The following is a 19343-nucleotide window of genomic DNA, read 5'->3' on the forward strand; positions in this document are numbered from 1 at the left end:
AATGTCATAGAATGCTTGGCCAGGCTCTGCTGTACTCTAAAAGGAAACTGCACTGTTTAATAGGGAAATAAAAAGAAATCCAATTTAAAAATGGATGAAAAAAATATTTTTGGGGTGAGTGAAGGCCCAATGGCTATTATCGCCCTTTAGTGCGGGGTGTTCCTTTCTTCTGCCAGGGCCTTGGCCAGGGAGCACTTGTATCCAAGGACCTCGGTTCGGGTAAACTCTGGATACCTGGGAGAGCTTTCATCCTGCACAGGGGCCTGAAAGCTGCTAGGGCGTACAGAAACGGGGACTCTGGACCCAACTCCGGCCCTAGGCTGACCCCTGCTTCCAAGGGTGGAATAAAGTGGTCTCGCACAAAATGCGTGGATGTCTTAATTAAAAACGCTGTGCCCCAAACACGTATCCCAAAAACCCACAAACAAGATATCCCAGACTCCACCCACCCAGGTAGGGCTCGGTGCTCCAGGGGGGCAGCGGTTATGGCCTGGAGTCCGGGTCCAGTCACCAGTGTCTAATGGGGGACACAGTCCACAGAGTGGTCACTCACTGGAGTCTGACCTCCCTGTCTGGGCACTGGTGGGTTGATGAGGCCGTGCTCAGTCGCTTGGTGTTTTCAATCAATCCATAAGTATTTATAAAGCGGTGAACGCCTCAAGGCGCTAGGGGTTGCTAGTTCTGGTTAATTTGTATCTTAAAAACCACTAGTCATGGCAGGTTGTTCCTGTGGCCTGGGCACCCGGTGAGTAACTGCTCCAACCAGGACCTGGCTGAGACCCTGGGCGCAGCTATAAATGTTGATGTCTCTGGAACCTTCCGTGGTAGGAGGCCATCCAGCAGCTCTGGGGCCGGGGTAGTCTCCTCATTCGCGGGAGACTGGAGCGACATCCCGGCCCCCCGTCGAACAAGAGAGTATACCTGCCTGAAGGGGTCGGCCCATGCTCCGCGCTCTCGCTGGTTCCACACAGCTCCTCGCTTTTCCTCTTGGTGATTCTTGCTTCCTTACGGGGTTGTGAGATGTGGGGACCTCCTGGCTTTCTGGGCAGTGTCAGTTTGTGGAGTCCCAAGTCCACTGGGATTTCTGAGGCTCTTCCGGCTGGTCAGTTCCCCCCTCCTGGCAGGTATTGTCCAGCTCCTTGGCAGAAAGCCAAGCTCTCGTCTGCACAGGTCACACACTGCAGACTCCAGAGCCCTGTCAGGTGCGGCCCAGCCTGCAGGGGTCTTGATAACCACACTGCAGACTCCACAGCCCTGCCACGGTTAGGACCAGCCTGCCACAGCCCTGCCAGCTTTCGGCCCAGCCTGCAGGGGTCTTGATAATCACACTGCAGACTTCACAGCCCCGCCAGCTTTAGGCCCAGCCTGCCACAGCCCTGCCAGCGTTCAGCCCAGCCTGCAGGGGTCTTGATAACTACACTGCAGACTCCACAGCCCTGCCAGGGTTCGGCCCAGCCTGCAGGGGTCTGGATAACCACACTGCAGACTCCACATCCATGCCAGGAAGATTAGAAAGTGTCCCGAGGAATTCAAACGTGGATTGTGGAAGAACAGTACCTGAAAGCAGAGGGGACAGTGTTTGTCACTCAAAAGTGACCAGGAGACTTGGAAGACGGATGTCCTCCGATGTTGGGTGCTTCAGGTAAGATGACGGTGACTTTGACTTTGCAGCTGCGAGGACCAGGTGACGCTGAGGGCGACCAGGACCTGAATACTTGCTGTCCCACGAAGGATGTCGAGTGCTGAGGGCTTAGTGTCCGGCGGAAGCACCAACAAGCCTTGGCAAAAGCAACCACGCAGGAAGTCAAGAAGGTGCACGGTTGGGACCAGCAAGGTCCAGGGGACTCACCACAAGCAGGGGACCCCAAGGAGAACAAAGATGATCCTCAATTGGACCCACAGGCCAGAGGCACAGGGATTGTGAGAGGACCTCAAGCAGCTCACCAAAAGGAGCAGGCCACAGTGCCCACGAGGTGGTGTGGCTGAAGATCTTGGTGCAAGAAGTTGCGGGAGGTTGGAGATTACTTGGAGTCAAATGCACTTGTCACAGAGTTGCTACAAACATATGCACTTGCAAAAGTACGATGCAGCCCACACAAGAGATTCTGACCTCAAGACTTGATGAGAGGCTAGCTCGGGCTTCGGGAGATGTAGTTAACCACCACTTGTGTTGTTGATCCCTTCAGAGTCCGAAGGAGCTCAGGATCAGCAGACCGGTTAGCAGTGTTGGGGTGCCTGCAAATGCAGGGAAGTGACAACTTCACTTCAAGGGAGATTATCTTCAAGTGTCATGGATGCTCCACAGGTCCTGCAGCGATCCTTTATGGTGCACAGACGATGCAGCAGACTGAAAGGGAGACGAAGTCAGGCCCAAACGAAGTCCAGTGAGGTCCAGAGTGACCAGACGGTACAAGTGCAGTGGTTTCAGTTCTGAATCTTGTCCACGACAAATTTAGGAACCTACACTCAGGGAGGCCCTTAAGGCCTTAAGCTCCCAGGACTGGTTTGAACAAGACTATGCACTGGGACACCAGATGTGCCTCTCATGCAGACTTTCAGGCGCTGGCAAGCGCACCTACTCAGCCCTAATACACTAAATCCTGCCTGGGAGGTGGTCACACCTCCCTGTGACAGGATGCTTATTGTTCTGCCTTCCCCTGCTCGAGCTTGGCTCGGCAGCAGGAGGGCAGAAATGTGTCCCTGGTCGGCAGCTACCATTTTGTGCTGTCCAGGACTAAAATGCTGGTACCGGGAACACCAAGAGCCTAACGGAGGGCTCTTCCATTGCATGGAATCATACCTCCCACACTGTTTATGGTGCGGGGGTATGATTCCAACGTGTTTGATACCAAACATGATAGGATTCGTTGCAGCAGTTTTCGATATGGTCATCCTGCGGTCACGCGATGCCCCTCTATATAGTATATGGCTGCTTCACTGACAACCCGGGAGAATGGACTCCATAGGCTGCAGGGGTGTCCTGCTCATGCAGGGCCACCCTCTCACTTAGAACCAAGCACCCTGCCCTCAGGATTGTTAAGACCTGCTAGAGGGGTGACACAGGTTTTAAGTGCAGTGAACCTTAGATATAGTAAACCTATATCTTTCGTGAGTGGTGCATGCACCAGCCTACACAGGCTGCAATGGCAGGCCTGTAGTTCCATTTTGAATGGTCTCTCAGGTGTGGCATAATACATGCTGCAGCCCGTGTGAGATCTCTGGGGTACCTATGCCCTGGTTACATGGGCACCATATACTAGGGATTGACAAGGGTACCCCAGTATCCAATCTGGGGTCTATCTAAGTAAATAACACAACAGTTTACGGAGAAAGCAGATAGACTGGGGTCTTGATTAGCAAGATCCCAGTCCGACTAGTCAAAAGCAGCTTCACATCAGCATTGGGGGTAAAGTGAACTCCGGGGTAAGGGCTTTGGAGAGAGGAGTTGGCCTAATGGCTAGGGCGCTCGACCTCGGACCTGGGGAACTGGGTTAGAGTCTCAGTAATGATGCTGAACAGCCTGTGATTCTGGGCAAATCACTTAATCTCCCCCTGCCTAACAAACAAAAAAAAACAAGCATTGGCATAGCCAATAGGTCTCGCCTTTGGGGCCTTATAAGTATTTAGTTATGCAGCACTATTTCCTTGGTGCAACAACATCAACTGTTGCATGGTGTTGGACCCGGCCTCGTGGCGTGGCCCATCCAGACCCATAGCGACACCAGACTGACCTCTACACCCCACCCGGCCCTGATTAACGCAGCCTACCCGACCCAGTCCACACCTGGTCCCCCACAGAACCCGGGGCTACCCACGTCCTTCCCTCCATCTTCCCGACACCGGGCACCCTCCCCCCTCCATCGGCCTCGCGGCCTCCAGTGACCAGGCCCCGCACCCCAGATAGCCGACCTCGACCCAAGGGCAACCCAGGCCTAGTCGCGCCATGCCGGCTGGGGGGAGAGAGAGCTCCTGGTGAGCAGAAGAGGGAGGAGTAGTTTCACTCACACCTGGCCTCCTCTCAAGAGATAGTTTCGATCGCCCCTCCGGCCACCCTGAGGGCTGGCTCCACGCCTGCTGCGTGTCTGGGATCCCTCCCGACCCCGCCTTGAAAGGATCAAAGGGCCGCGTGGCAGGAACCCCCAACAAACGACCCCCAGGCGCCAAGACCCCTGCCCGTGAGGACTCCGGACATCAAAGAGGAGTCGACCTATAACAAGGGGCGCACTCGGACCCTCGGCAGTTGAATCCTGGAACGAAGAGAGCCCTGCTGACGTGGTCGCGGCTGAAAGAACATCCTCCCAAGGTCCGATGGAACTCTTGGAACCTCGGTGAGCCCTGCAGACAGCGTCGCGGCCCCACCTGGCAGAGACGGACTTCTGCCTAAAACATCCGAGCCCTGCTGACGTGGTCGCGGCTCCCCTTGCAACCTTGAGAACTCTGAGCCCTGCTGACCGACTCGCGGCTCCTTGAAGATTGTCCGACCTCCAACATCCTTGCTCTAGCCCTGCAGACTTGGTCCCAACTCAAGAGACATTCTGGTCCGGCTGGACCCCTAAGATCGTATCGTATCCCCCGGCTCGAGGATTGAGAGCCGTGCGCCGGATACGCACCTGCATTGACCCTGATCCTAAGACTGTCCCGCTACCCCTACCCCAACCGAGACTTTGTGAGCCCTTGCTCTACTTGTACAGACGCCTCTGCGGATCATAAAGGTCCTGATATTTCTAGATAAAGAATACGTGCTTCAGAATCTACGGTGTGGTGTCTCTGTGTTGCATGGTGCTAAATCAGTGTGTACGATCCTAGGTACGAGACCCAGCCCTGAGGGGGTCTCCCCCAGTGCTCGGCTACCTCTCCCGGGAAAGGTGGGTCGCAGGGTGGTCAGGTACATATTCTGTCCTTCCCTGAGGCTGGCCCTTCTAACACATGGCTAAACACTTATAAGGTCCCAAAGGCGAGACCTATTAGCTATGTCAATGCTTGTTTTATATTGATGGGTCCCCGGCAGCTTCCCTAAAATGAATATGTTTGTAAAAAAAAAACATTGACAAAGTCAATAGGCTAGCAGCCAATGTCAGACCTACTGGATTTGCAAATGCATGTGCTACTTCTGTGCTATCAATAATACAGATATTGGCATAGAAGGTATAGCTCACAGTGTGAATAGATAAACAAAAGAGGCTAAATTGTTGCTTATATGTTTTTTTGTTTTTAATTAAACACTGACAGAACAGGAGGAATAAAACTCACAAACTCTTAATCAGGCCTTCTCATGCCAAGCACTTCGAGTCTGGAACCACCACCCAGCAGAAGTCAGACTCACATGAACTTGCTGGCTTTGTGAAAATAGCTGAAAACACATTCATTCTAAATAAATTTGAATCTTAAAGCCGGAAAATCCCCTTCCACTCTCCTGTGTTTTTTATTTCTTCAAAGTGGACGTACACTGTTATATGTAAAAGCACTCCGCTGTCCCTATGGCGAGGTTCCCCTGATGTAAATATCTATAATAAATACACCAATAAAATGTTATCTATGTTTATGCTTAACAATTTATAAAAAAACAAAAACTGGGTGGTTTTGCGGAGACTGGTAGTGCTGAAGAAAAGGATGGGGGTGAGCAGAGAGGGAGGTCACACTAGTCAGTTAATGTTATGCAGCCACAGTCAGGACGCTCTTGGTTAAGTGATCTGCGATGACTAAATGAGCTCCAGGAGAAACAAAAGTCCCGAAAGTGTAGCCAAAGTTAATGCAGCGTTAATAATGGGCAACAGAGGGATCCGGGTCAGGCTAGGCGAGAGGGGGAGGAGATGTGGACTGCCGACTTTGGTGCTGGAAACCAGGGTTCGAGCCTTGGGCAAATCACTTAATCTCCCCATGCCTGAATGTGTAATGTAAATACGGTGCTCATGTAAAGCGCTCCACTACCTTCGGGTCGAGTTCGCACTTTATAAATATGCAACCAAAAAAAGAGCAGCGAAAAATGGGGTCAGGGATGATGATTAAGCAGGCCCGCCAGGAACGCCCCAAATTCTCCTCGGATGAAGTAATGTCCAGAGCAGATAGAGAGAACATTTTTAATTAAGGGGAGAGAGAACATTTTTAATTAAGGGGTCCTCGGGGAAACAAGGGCTCAGAACTACAACTTATCCGACCTAAACTACCAGAGATGGAAGCATTTCTGTTCGAATGCTGAACCTTGTGGCCACAATGAGAAAAACAATATCTGAGCGGTGGGCTACAAGCGGTGACACTGAGATCAGCGAAACTGTACACAGGGGCAACCACATATATCGTAAGAAACATTTTAAGAACATCGCTTGAAGCGCAGCATCCAGTGAAGCGTTTGCTGCCGAGATGCAGAAGTTAAAGCATGAATCGATGGCGTGCTGAGCCAAATAAACACTGCACTCTGCAAACAAGGAAGTTAACCGCGGGTCGAAAGTGATCGCGGGGGAAAATTGCTACTGCCGGCTACAGCTTGCAGTGCATGTGCGCAAGTGGTGCGCACGCAGCAGTAATCACGCCATATGGCGTCTCTGCTCAAGCGCGCGCCCGCGCACTTGCACTGCAAGCTGTGGCCAGTGGTAGCATTTTTTGAAGCCCTTACTTAAAGTCTCGCCAGACCAGCGCAAGCGCTGGGTCAGGCGAGACCTAAAAATGAATGTGTGTCCTCATGTAACGTAACTGGTGCTATGTAAAGCGCTCTGATACCCGATTGGATTCGGGTCAAGTTCTCGCTATCTAAAACTCTGCAAAAAAATAAAAGGGGCTGTGGGTTGCCTTACAGACTACATATCACACATCCAGTTGGCACCCCACCGTCTCTACCAGTCACACACCCACATACAAATGCACCCACAGCCCAAACAACTCACCCTAATAACACACCCATACAAATGCCTCTCTCCCTCACACAACACCCATCCATACTTCCCAGGGCTAGTGCAAGAGCGGCTGAAACAGACAAGTTACTTACCTTCGGTAACGCCTTATCGGGTAGAGACATGATCTAGCTGCAGGTTCCTTATCTTTACATTTCCCAGGAGTCAGATTGGATCTGAGTGATTTTTCTTTGCACAATACCCCTGAGCGCCGGTAGATGGCGTCGGTCAGCTCTGCTTGACATCAGTGTCATCTGCACCGTTGTGACGTCTGCATCAACTATATAGGCACCACCTTGGAGCGCTGATGTCAGTTAGTTTTCACGATTTTCCACGCCAGAAACGTGCTGACATTACTGTGTTTGAACAATTAGGACCCTGAAAGGGATCAGCCCTGACCCTAGAAACCTGTCCACAATGTGGGGAGAATGGGTGGGACTAGATCATGTCTCTACCAGATAATGTATTACAGAAGTAAGTAACTTATCCATCTGATAGAGACATGTAGCCACAGATTCCTTACCTTTGAATAGATACATAAGCAATACCAACCCGGAGGAGGGACTGTAGACCAGGAAGTCCTGCAGGACAGTGACCAAAAAGGCCATCCCTGCAGAATTGACTATCTAGGCAGTAGTGCTTAGTAAACATGCACAGGGATGTCCACGTTGCTGTCTGACAAATGCTGAGGCTGGAACCCCATATTGCAATGCCGTTGTAGCAGCCTTGGCTCTGGTGGAGTGAACCCATAAGCCTTCAGGATGCTGCTTTTGGCTTTAGCATAACAAATTTTGATGCGGAGGACGACCCATCGCGAGATAATCCTCTTCTGCACCGCACAACCTTTCGTGGTTTTAACATATCCCATGTAGAGTTGGTTGCCCACCTGGAACTCTTTAGTGCGGTCAAGGTAGAACGACAACACGCTTTTTGAGTCCAGGCGGTGGAGTAGCTCCTCTTCTTTCGAGGAGTGCGGAGGAGAGTAGAAAGTGGGCAAGGTGACAGATTGCTCCACATGGAAAAGTGTTGCCATTTTCAGTAAGAAATAGGCCCTAGTGTGAAACACCAATTTATCAGAGAAGCTGGTCAAGTAAGGATGCTTGGAAGACTAAGCCTGCAATTTGCTGACCCTCCTGGCAGATGTGATTGCCACTGAAAAGACTGGTTTTCTGGTAATCAGCCGGCAGGGGCAAATGAGCAGAAGTTTGAATGAAGCACACATCAGAAAGGTAAGAACCAAATTAAGGTCCTACTGAGGCGTAATGTAAGGGGAAGGTGGGAACATATGTATAGAGGCCTTTGAAGAATCTATTTACAATAGATAATTCAAATAATGAGGGTTGGTCTGGCAGCCTCAGGAAGGCAGACAGGGCTGAAAGGTGCCCCTTGAGACTGCCCAGTGCAAAGCCCTGCTGGGCAAGGGGCAAGGTAAAAAGCAAAACTTGAGAAAGTGAAGCAGACCTTTCTGTACAATATTTTACAACTTTGGTTCCACCGGCAGGCATACATTCTTGGTGGAGGGCCGCCTGGTCACCAAAATAACAATGCAAACTTCAGGAGGAAGGTCGAATCCTATCAACAGCCGCCGCTCAATCTACACGCAAGAGGGCGTAGAGTTGACAGGTTCAGGCGGAGGACCCTCCCCTGCAGCGGTGATAGAAGAACCTCCCGAAGGGGCAGCCTGATTGGAGGATCCATACTCATTTTCAGAAGCTCTGGATACCAGACTCTCTGTGCCCAGTCCGAAACCACAAGAATGACTTGGCCCCAGTTGCTCTTGATCTTAGTGAGCTCTCTGAACAGAAGTGGTATGGGCTGAAAGGCCTATAGGAGGCCTGAGCTTCACTCAAGACGAAAAGTGTCTCTGAGCGACAGCTGCCTTGGAAACTCCAGCGCGCAAAGCTGCTGAGATTGAGCATTCTTGGTGGAGATGAACAGATCCAACCAAGGCTCTCCCCCTTGTTGAAAGAGACCTTGCTCCACCTCCAGAAGGAGACGTGATTCATGATCCGCTAGGCATCGACAGGCGAGTTCTTCCGCCCTGGCGTTCAGAGAACCTGCCATGTGTTGAACCACCAGGGATATGCCTTAATGTTCCAGATAGGTCCAGAGAAACAGGGACTCTTGACAAAGGGTCCATGACTCCATCCACCCGGTTTGTTGCAGTACCACTTGGTGGTAATGTTGTCCGTGAACACGTGAATCAGCTTTCCCTTTATTGAAGGAAGAAAGGATTTCAATGCCAAGAGAATCGCTCCGAGCTCCAGCAAGTTGATGTAGAGTCCAGACTCCACCGGAGACCAGAGTCCTCTGATCCTCACCTCTCCCAGATGGCTGTCTCATCACAGTAGTGATGCATATGTCACTACTGTGTGGTTTGGTTGGGGAAGTGAGAGGTGTCTGCCTCTGACCCAATGGCAGTAGGTTAGCTGCCACTGCAGGTCCTGCGCAGGTCATCCGAGATCTGAACCATGTCTGAGAGATTCATCTGATGCTGCTCCCACTGGAACTTCAAGTTCCACTGCAGAGCCCACATATGCCATCTGGCATGTGTCACTAGCAGAATGCAGGAGGCTCAGTAGCCTCAGAGTCATTCTCACCAAAATCCAGGATGGAGGCTGAAACATCTGTATAATAGCCTGAATAACCTGGACTTGCTGTTCGCGGGGATAGGCCCAAAACTGCACTGTGTCCAGGACAACTCCAAAGAAAGGGATCATCTGAGAGTGAGTCAGGTGTGACTTCTGCATGTTAATAGTGAGCCTCAGCAAATGCAGGAGGTTTGCCCTAGTCTGGAGGTGGTAGACGACAGCCTGCGGGAAGCCCGCCTTCAACAGCCAGTTGTCGAGATAGGAGGAAGACTGGCACCCCTGATCTGTGCAAATGAGCTGAGACCACCGCCGTCTCCTTGGTGAACACCATAGGGGCACTGGTAAGGCCAAAGGAGAGCACGGTGAACTGAAAGTGCTTGTGACCCAATGTAAACCGCAGGTAGCGCTGATGAGCAGGCAGGACACAAATGTGAAAAAAGTCATCCTGCAAGTCCAACGCTACCATCCAGTCTCCTGGGTCTAGAGCAAACAGGACCTAAGCTAGAGTGAGCATCTTGAACTTTTCCTTTTTGAGGAAGTAGTTGAGGGCTTGGAGATCCAGGATAGGACGATGCCCCTTGTCATTTTTCGGAACCAGAAAGTAGCGGGAATAGCAACCACAGCCTACTGTTGATGCTGGAGCCCTCTCTATGGCTCCCTTCGCCAAGAGAGTCCTGACTTCCTCCTGTAGCAAAGTCATGGAGGGGGGTAGTTTCAAAGGGGAGGGAGTAGCCCCTTCAGACTATCTGGAAGACCCACCTGTCTTAGGCGGGGTTCTGCCAGTGATGGAGGTGATGGCTAATCCTGCTGCCAACTGGCCACCCATGATCTTGAAGGTACGTACCAGGAAGATTTGGAGGCTGAGGTTGCAGGGGGGGGTGTTGGACTGATCCGACCACTGGCCGCCCGACCAACGGGGTCGGAACGAGCTGGCTCACGACCAGGCAGAGGTTGTTGAACTTGAGCTGTCTTCTGGATTGGGTAGGACTGGCAAAGCTGAAAGCCCCTTCCGTAGCCACAAAAGGCAGAAGGGGGGCATGGGACCACTGAAGGTCCCAAGGACTTTGCCGTAGCCAATGAGTTCTTAAAGTGCTCCAGTGCCATTTCTGCCTTGTCTCTGAAGAGATGGCTGTAACCAAAGAGCATGTATATGAGCGAGCCTGGACATCCCCTGAAAAGCCAGATGTCTTCAACCAGGCATGGCGTCGAACAGCCACAGTCGATGAATTTGCTGTGCCCAACGGGTCGGTCGTGTCGAGACCTCAGCGAATGGAAAACTTGCTGCATCTCTCCTGTCTGATACTGCTTGGTAATGGACAGCCTGGGCCTCCTGCGGGACCTGTGGCAGAACTTGTGCAACCATTTCCCACAAAGTGTGGGAATAACGGCCCAATAAGCATGCGGTTTTCGCCGACCGCAATGCAAGGATGGTGGAAGAAAACATTTTCTTATCCCAACTGTCCTGCCTCTTGGATTCCCTGTACTGGTTTGCAGACGTGAATGCGCTTTGGGAGGTAGAGGCTTGGACCAACAAGCTCTCTGGGGGGGGTAGGGTGGTTGGTGAGGAAATTTGGGTTACCTAGTGCATGGCGATGGCGGCTGGCAATTGTCCTATTCAAAGGATCCCTTTGTTCTGGGCTTGGACCAGGTTCCCAGTAGGACATCAGTTAAGGCCTCATTGAAAGGCAGCAGGGGTTATGAGGAGGAGACACCCGCTGCAGGACCTCTATCAAGATATTAGTCTTGATTTCCACAGAAGGGAGCTGAAGGTCCAGGACATCAGATGCCCTTCGAACCACCATAGCCTATCCATGGTAGGGGGAGAAAGTAGGCGAGAATCTGGAGAGGTATCCAGTAAGCTGACCTCACCCAATTCCTCATACCAGTCTATTTCTTAATAAGGCTTGATAAGGCTGGTCTTGTAAAGGGCCCTGTGATCCCTCCCAATCTTTTTCTATTCCTAGCCCTTCAGAATAGGGATGAGGAAGCAACCTAGAACCTAAGGGTTCTAGTGGCACCAAGCTGTCGGTAAGAAAAATGGTGCTGGCGCTGGCAGTGTCAGGAGTCTTGGCGCCGGGGCCAGTGCCGGGGGAAGTCGCAGTGGTACGACCAGTGTCAGTCCGAATCCATTGCCAGATCCGTGGATGGTCATCGGGGCCCGAAGGCGCGTCGGTAGGGTCAGGCCACCCAAATATAAGGCACATAGCATTATAAAATAGTTTGAGCTGGATGGGGGTCACTCTGGCTCCCGTGGACGTGGGGAAGTGCGGAGCCGACCCAGGTGCAGGTTCCGAGGAACGATGCCTAGAGTGCTGAGACTCCTCCGTCGAGTCAGCCAATGGATGGGGAGAAGTTGAAGCGCGCTTCGACTTCTTATGTTTTTTGTGCTTCTCATCTGACCGAATCTACGACTTTGAGTGGGAAAATAAAGACTTGGGACTCCTTCGGTAACGAGACCTCCAAGAAAAATGATGCTGTGCCGAGTGCTGGGCCACAAGCGGCTTTAGGTAGAGCTCCCTTGAAGCTTTCGGAGCAATGACATAGCATTCGGAGCAATGACATAGCATTCGGAGCACGACTTTGAGTGCTGGTCAGGCTCCAGACACCAGAGATAAACCATGTGTGGGTCCATCACCGACATGGCACGTAACAAGTGCTGCGCGTGACAAGTGCTGCATGGCTTGAACCCAGAAGTTTTCTTGGACATGATAGGAAAAACCCTACACACCAAAAAAGGGGGTCACAAAACGTTGAATAAAGTCCGTCAGAAAGCAACAGAGGGTAACTCTCTTCACGGATCTACGCTGGCTGCCGCTGAAAGAAAAGAACTGACGTCAGCGCACAGAGGTGATGCCTATATAGGTGATGCGGACGTCACAACTGTTCCCACCATGTCGCGTGGAGCCAACCGACGCAACATACTGGCGCGCAGGTGTAGTGCTCGAAAAAGAATCTTCCGTATCCAGCCTGACACCTGGGAAATTCAAAATATAAGATATTTGTGGCTAGATGTCTTTATCAGATACTACGCTCACAAGTGGGTGTGAAAGGCTTGTGGTTTTCTTTGAAGCAGCAGGATGTGTGGCCCGTAGGGTGCTAGATGTGCGTCCTAACACGGAAAGCGATTTTGCGCGGCACAGACACCTCGTGGCACTACAGTATTAATTTTGCACAATGTTAATTACACACTGGGTATCGCAAGTGCAACGAGGACTCCTCCCCTCTATAGCAATGTCCCCCTTCAGTGCTTGCTCTTTGTGCTGCCTGCCCCCTCTCCTTTCGCTCCAGAAAATGACACTTTATTTTTTTTTCTTGCAGGGAGAAAAGAACATGGGGTTCGGGGTGCTGTACCACAACATGAAGCACGGGCAGATCTCCACCAAGGAGTTGGCTGACTTCGTTCGAGAGAGGTAAGGGTGGGCGGTGCTGGGGGCAGGGACAAGGAGCGACCTCGAGTGAGGTAGGGGGCCTTCCGCAAGCTGTTTCCATCCTGTGCAAGGGCCTCCAGGTTGTGCCAGCCTGGTGAGGTCTTCTGGGGCTAGCACGCACACCTGGCAATGCCACTAGCTCCCCCCTCTGTGGATGCCATCAGCACTCTGTACAGAGGCCTCTGTGAAGGCACGTGAGCTTCAAGGAGCACGTCTCTAGGGCGGCGCCCTTTCACTGATGCTTCACTGCTGCCATCTGGCTGGAGTGGCTTGGACTGTGTGGCATCCTGGCAGCGGAGGGCCCATGAGGTGCCAGCATGCAGATTGTTTGGGATAGTTAAAGGATTGCATAGTTAAAGAAGATGCCTCAATCACCTGCCCACACCGGCCTCTGCCTCAGGTACCTGCCCAAACCCGCTTCTACCTCGGGTGCGTGCCCACACCCACCTCTGCTTCAAGCACCTGTCCACACCCACCTCTGCCTCCTGAAAATGCCCACCTCTGCCTCAGGCACCTGTCACACCTTCTTTTGCCTCAGGCACCTCCCTACACCGTCCTCTGCCTCAGGCACATCCCTAAACCTGCCTCAGGTACCTTCCTACACCCGCCTCAGCCGCCTTCCTACACCCACCTCTGCCTCAATCACCTGCCCACACCACTGCTGCCTTGGGCACCTGCCCACGACCACCTCTGCCTCAGGTGCATGCCCACACCACACCCACCTCTGCCTCAGGCAACTGCCCAAACCCACCTCTGCCTCAGGCTCCTAAAAATGCCCACCTCTGCCTCAGGCACCTGTCACACCTTCTTTTGCCTCGGGCACCTCCCTACACCGTCCTCTGCCTCAGGCACCTCCCTAAACCTGCCTCAGGCACCTTCCTACACCCGCCTTCCCACACCCGCCTCTGCCTCAAGCACCTTGCCCACACCCGCCTCTGCCTCAAGCACCTCCCCACCCCACTTCTGCCTCAGATACCTGCCCACAGCCCCCTCTGCCCCCGGTGCCTGCCCACACCCCCCTCTTCCCCAGGTGCCTGCCCAATTCCCCCTTTGCCTAAGGTGCCTGCCCGTTGCCTGCCCACATCCCCCTTTGCCTCAGGTGCCTGCCCACACCCGCCTCTGCCTCAGGCATCTCCCTACACCTTCCTCTGCCTCAGGCACCTTCCTACACCCGCCTCTGCCTCAGGCACCTTCCTACACCCGCCTCATCCTCAGGCATCTTCCTACACCCACCTCAGCTGCCTCCCTACACCAGCCTCTGCCTCAGGTGCCTGCCCACAGCCGCCTCTGCCTCAGGCACCTGCCCTCACCTGCCTCTGCCTCAAGTCCCTGCCCACAACCGCCTCTGCCTCAGGCACCTGCCCCACACCTCCTCTCCCTCAAGCACCTGCCCCATAGCCGCCTCTGCCCACAGCCACCTCTGCCTCAGGCACCTGTCCTCCTCTGCTTCTCCCTCAAGTACCTGCCTCATGCCCCCCTCTGCCTCAGGCACCTGCCCACATCCCCCTTTGCCTTTAGGTGCCTGCCCACACCTTCCTCTGCCGCAGGCACCTCTCTACACCTTCCTCTGCCTCAGGCACCTCCCTACACCTGTCTCTGCCTCAGGCGCCTTTCTACACCCGCCTCTGCTTCAGGCACTTCCCTACAGCGGCCTCTGCCTCAGGCACCTCCCTACACCGCCCTCTGCCTCAGGGGCCTGCCCACAGCCTCCTCTGCCTCAGGCCCCTGCCCTCACCCACCTCTGCCTCAGACACCTGCCCCATAGCCGCCTCTGCCTCAGACACCTGCCCCATAGCCGCCTCTGCCTCAGACACCTGCCCCATAGCCGCCTCTGCCTCAGGCACCTGCCCCATAGCCGCCTCTGCCTCAGGCACCTGCCCCATAGCCGCCTCTGCCTCAGGCACCTGCCCCATAGCCGCCTCTGCCTCAGGCACCTGCCCCATAGCCGCCTCTGCCTCAGGCACCTGCCCACACCACAACTGCCCCAGGCACCTGCCCACACATGCCTCTGCCTCAGGTGCGTGCCCACACCCACCTCTGCCTCAGGTGCGTGCCCACGCCCACCTCTGCCTCAGGTGCGTGCCCACGCCCACCTCTGCCTCAGGTGCGTGCCCACGCCCACCTCTGCCTCAGGTGACTGCCCACGCCCACCTCTGCCTCAGGTGACTGCCCAAACCTGCCTCCTTAAAATTCCCACCTCTGCCTCAGGCACCTGTCATACCTTCTTTTACCTCAGGCACCTCCCTACACTGTCTTCTGCCTCAGGCACCTCCCTAAACCTGCTTCAGGCGCCTTCCTACACTCGCCTCTGCCTCAGGCATGTTCCTACACCTGCCTCTGCCTCAGGTGCCTGCCCACAGCTGCCTCAGTCTCAGGTGCCTTCCTACACCGGCCTCTGTCTCAGGTGCCTACACCGGCCTCTGCCTCAGGTGCCTGCCCACAGCTGCCTCTGCCTCAGGCACCTGCCCTCACACACCTCTGCCTCAGGTCCCTGCCTGCCCACACCGACCTCTGCCTCAGGCACCTGCCCTCACCTGCCTCTGCCTCAGGTCCCTGCCAGCCCACAGCCGCCTCTGCCTCAGGCACCTGCCCTCACCCCCCTCTGCCTCAGGTCCCTGCCTTCCCACACCTACCTCTGCCTCAGGCACCTGCCCTCACCCGCCTCTGCCTCAGGTCTCTGCCTGCCCACAGCCGTCCCTGCCTCAGGCACCTGCCCTCACCCGCCACTGCCCCAGGTGCTTGCCCACATCTCCCTTTGCCCCAGGTGCCTGCTTACACCCCCCTATGCCCCAGGTGCCTGCCCACATTCCCTTTGCCTCAGGTGCCTGCCTACACCCCCCTTTGCCTCAGGTGCCTGCCCACTTCCCCCTTTGCCTCAGGTGCCTGCTCACATCCCCCTTTGCCTCAGGCGCCCTCCTACACTCGCCTCTACCTCAGGCGCCCTCCTACACTCGCCTCTGCCTTAGGAACGTTCCTACACCCGCCTCTGCCTCAAGTGCCTGCCCACAGCTGCCTCTGCCTCAGGCACCTGCCTTCATCCCGCCTCTGCCTCAGGTCCCTGCCCACACCCGCCTCTGCCTCAGGCACCTTCCTACACCCGCCTCTGCCTCAGACGCCTTCCTACACCGGCCTCTGCCTCAGGTGTCTTCCCACAGCTGCCTCTGCCTCAGGCACCTGCCCTCATACCGCCTCTGCCTCAGGCACCTGCTCACAGCCGCCTCTGCCGCAGGTCCCTGCCCACAGCCGCCTCTGCCGCAGGTCCCTGCCCACAGCCGCCTCTGCCGCAGGTCCCTGCCCACAGCCGCCTCTGCCGCAGGTCCCTGCCCACAGCCGCCTCTGCCGCAGGTCCCTGCCCACAGCCGCCTCTGCCTCAGGTCCCTGCCCACAGCTGCCTCTGCCTCAGGTCCATGCCCACAGCCGCTTATGCCTCAGGCACCTGCCCCACGCCCGCCTCTGCCTCAGGCACCTGCCCTCACCGGCCCTTGCCTCAGGTCCCTGCCCACAGCCGCCTCTGCCGCAGGTCCCTGCCCACAGCCGCCTCTGCCGCAGGTCCCTGCCCAAAGCCGCCTCTGCCTTAGGTCCCTGCCCACAGCTGCCTCAGGTCCCTGCCCACAGCCGCCTCTGCCTCGGGTCCCTGCCCACAGCTGCCTCTGCCTCAGGTCCATGCCCACAGCCGCCTATGCCTCAGGCACCTGCCCCACGCCCACCTCTCTCTCAAACACCTGCCCTATAGCCGCCTCTGCCTCAGGCACCTGCCCACAGCCGCCTCTGCCTCAAGCACCTGCCCTCACCGGCCCTTGCCTCAGGTCCCTGCCCACACCCACCTCTGCCACCTGCCCTCACCCTCCTCTGCCTCAGGCACCTGACTGCCCACAGCCGCCTCTGCCTCAGGCACCTGCCCTCACCCCCCTCGGCCCCAGTTGCCTGCCCACGCACCCCTCTGCCCCAGGTGCCTGCCCACTTCCCCCTTTGCCTCAGGTGCCTGCCCGTTGCCTGCCCATACCTTCCTCTACCTCAGGCACCTCCCTTCACCTTCCTCTGCCTCAGGCACCTCCCTACAACCGCCTCTGCCTCAAGCACCTTCCTACACCCACCTCAGCCAACTTCCTACACCCACCTCAGCCGCCTTCCTACGCCGGCCTCTGCCTCAGGTGCCTGCCCACAGCCGCCTCTGCCTTAGGCACCTGCCCCACACCTCCTCTCCCTCAAGCACCAGCCCCACAGCCGCCTCTGCCTCAGGCACCTGCCCACAGCCACCTCTGCCTCAGGCACCTGCCCACATCCTCCTTTGCCTTTAGGTGCCTGCCCACACCTTCCTCTGCCTCAGTCACCTCCCTACACCTTCCTCTGCCTCAGGCACCTCCCTACACCTGCCTCTGCCACAGGCGCCTTCCTGCACCTGCCTCTGCCTCAGGCACCTCCCTACACCGGCCTCTGCCTCAGGGGCCTGCCCACAGCCGCCTCTGCCTCAGGCCCCTGCCCTCACCAGCCTCTCCCTCAAGCACCTGCCCCATAGCCGCCTCTGCCTCAGGCACCTGCCCACAGCCGCCTCTGCCTCTGGCACCAGCCCACACCACCACTGCCTCAGGCACCTGCCCACACCCGCCTCTGCCTCAGGTGCGTACCCACACCCGCCTCTGCCTCAGGTGCGTGACCACACCCACCTCTGCCTCAGGTGCGTGACCACACCCACCTCTGCCTCAAGTGCGTGCCCACACCCACCTCTGGTGAGTGCCCACACCCGCCTCTGCCTCAGGTGACTGCCCACACCCACCTCTACCTCAGGTGACTGCCCAAACCCGCCTCTGCCTCAGGCTCCTGAAAATTCCCACCTCTGCCTCAGGCACCTGTCACACCTTCTTTTACCTCAGGCACTTCCCTACACCGTCTTCTGCCTCAGGCACCTCCCTAAACCTGCCTCAGGCGCCTTCCTACACCCGCCTCAGCCGCCTTCCTACACCCGCCTCAGCCGCCTTCCTACACCCGCCTCAGCCGCCTTCCTACACCCGCCTCAGCCGCCTTCCTACACCCGCCTCAGCCGCCTTCCTACACCCGCCTCTGCCTCAAGCACCTGACCCACACCCGCCTCTGCCTCAGGCACCTGACCACACCACCTATGCCTCACGCACCTGCCCACACAACCTCTGCCTCAGGCACCTGCCCACACAACCTCTGCCTCAGGCACCTGCCCACACCCCCCTCTGCCCCAGGTGCCTGCCCACACCCCCCTCTGCCCCAGGTGCCTGCCCACACCCCCCTCTGCCCCAGGTGCCTGCCCACTTCCCCCTTTGTCTCAGGTGCCTCCCTACACCTTCCTCTGCCTCAGGCACCTCCCTACACCCGCATCTGCCTCAGGCGCCTTCCTACACCCGCCTCTGCCTCGGGTGCCTGCCCACAGCTGCCTCAGGCACCTGCCCTCATCCCACCTCTGCCTCAGGTCCCTGCCTGCCCACATCCACCTCTGCCTCAGGTCCCTGCCTGCCCACAGCCACCTCTGCCACAGGCACCTGCCCTCACCCCCCTCTGCCCCAGGTGCTTGCCCACATCCCCCTTTGCCTCAGGTGCCTGCCTGCCCACCCCCCCCCCCCCCCCCCTTTGCCTCAGGTGCCTGCCCACACCCCCCTAGGCGCCAGTTGCGTGCCCACATCCCCCTTTGCCTCGGGTGCCTGCCCACACCCGCCTCTGCCTGAGGCGCCTTCCTACACCGGCCTCTGCCTCAGGTGCCTGCCCACAGCCGCCTCTGCCACCTGCCCTCTACCGCCTCTGCCTCCGGTCCCTGCCTGCCCACAACTGCCTCAGGCCTCCCCCGCTTCTCCCTCAAGTACCTGCCCCACACCCGCCTCTACCTCAGGCAACTGCCCTCACCCGCCTCTGCCTATTGTATTTAATTCTTTGGGTTTTTTTTAGCATATGACTGTGCACCACCAGGGTTGTGCCATTTCCTTAGGGGGGGTTCATTTACTCTGTTCACGTTTTTTAGTGCACCAGTACTGTTCACACTCGGCCCTTTCAACCCCGTTGCGCAGTGAGTGGAAAGCGCGGTTTGGGTCCCTGCGGCCGGTGGGGTTTGTTTCAGCGCGTGGAGGGTGCTGTGCCCGGCACTCGAGCCTTCACCCCAACCCCGAGAGCCTTATGGTGTGTGCATTGCATGTGTATTTCTCCTCATGCTTCCTTTGTGTTGTTTCTTTGAAGGGCTGCCATCGAGGAGACGTACTCCAAGTCCATGGTGAAACTCTCCCGCCTGGCGAGCAACAGCAGCCTGCTGGGGTAAGAGGGGGCCTGGGGGCCGGGCAGCCCGACAAGCGCCCCACACCCCTGGGCTCTGCCACAACATGACGTCACTTGTTGGTTCTGTTCTGCTACATAACAGTGCTTCAGTGTACCCAATGTAATAGTTGGTGCTTACCGGAATTGGAAGGGTTAAAAGAGAGTTGCTCTGT

General features: G+C 56.1%; 1 protein-coding gene across 4 annotated transcripts in view; it reads left to right on the forward strand.

The window, feature by feature from the left end:
• Nucleotides 1-19343, forward strand: part of FCHO1 (FCH and mu domain containing endocytic adaptor 1) — a 228030-nt gene that overhangs the window by 61252 nt on the left and 147435 nt on the right. For all 4 annotated transcript variants that reach the window (XM_085639705.1, XM_085639708.1, XM_085639709.1 and 1 more), the window contains exons 4-5: nucleotides 12794-12885; nucleotides 19096-19170. In XM_085639705.1, the coding sequence (XP_085495831.1) occupies nucleotides 12794-12885; nucleotides 19096-19170 (167 nt within the window). The remainder of the gene's footprint in view (nucleotides 1-12793; nucleotides 12886-19095; nucleotides 19171-19343) is intronic.

The sequence above is a fragment of the Triturus cristatus genome, chromosome 12, assembly GCF_964204655.1.
Source record: "Triturus cristatus chromosome 12, aTriCri1.1, whole genome shotgun sequence".
In the NCBI taxonomy this organism is placed as follows: domain Eukaryota; kingdom Metazoa; phylum Chordata; class Amphibia; order Caudata; family Salamandridae; genus Triturus; species Triturus cristatus.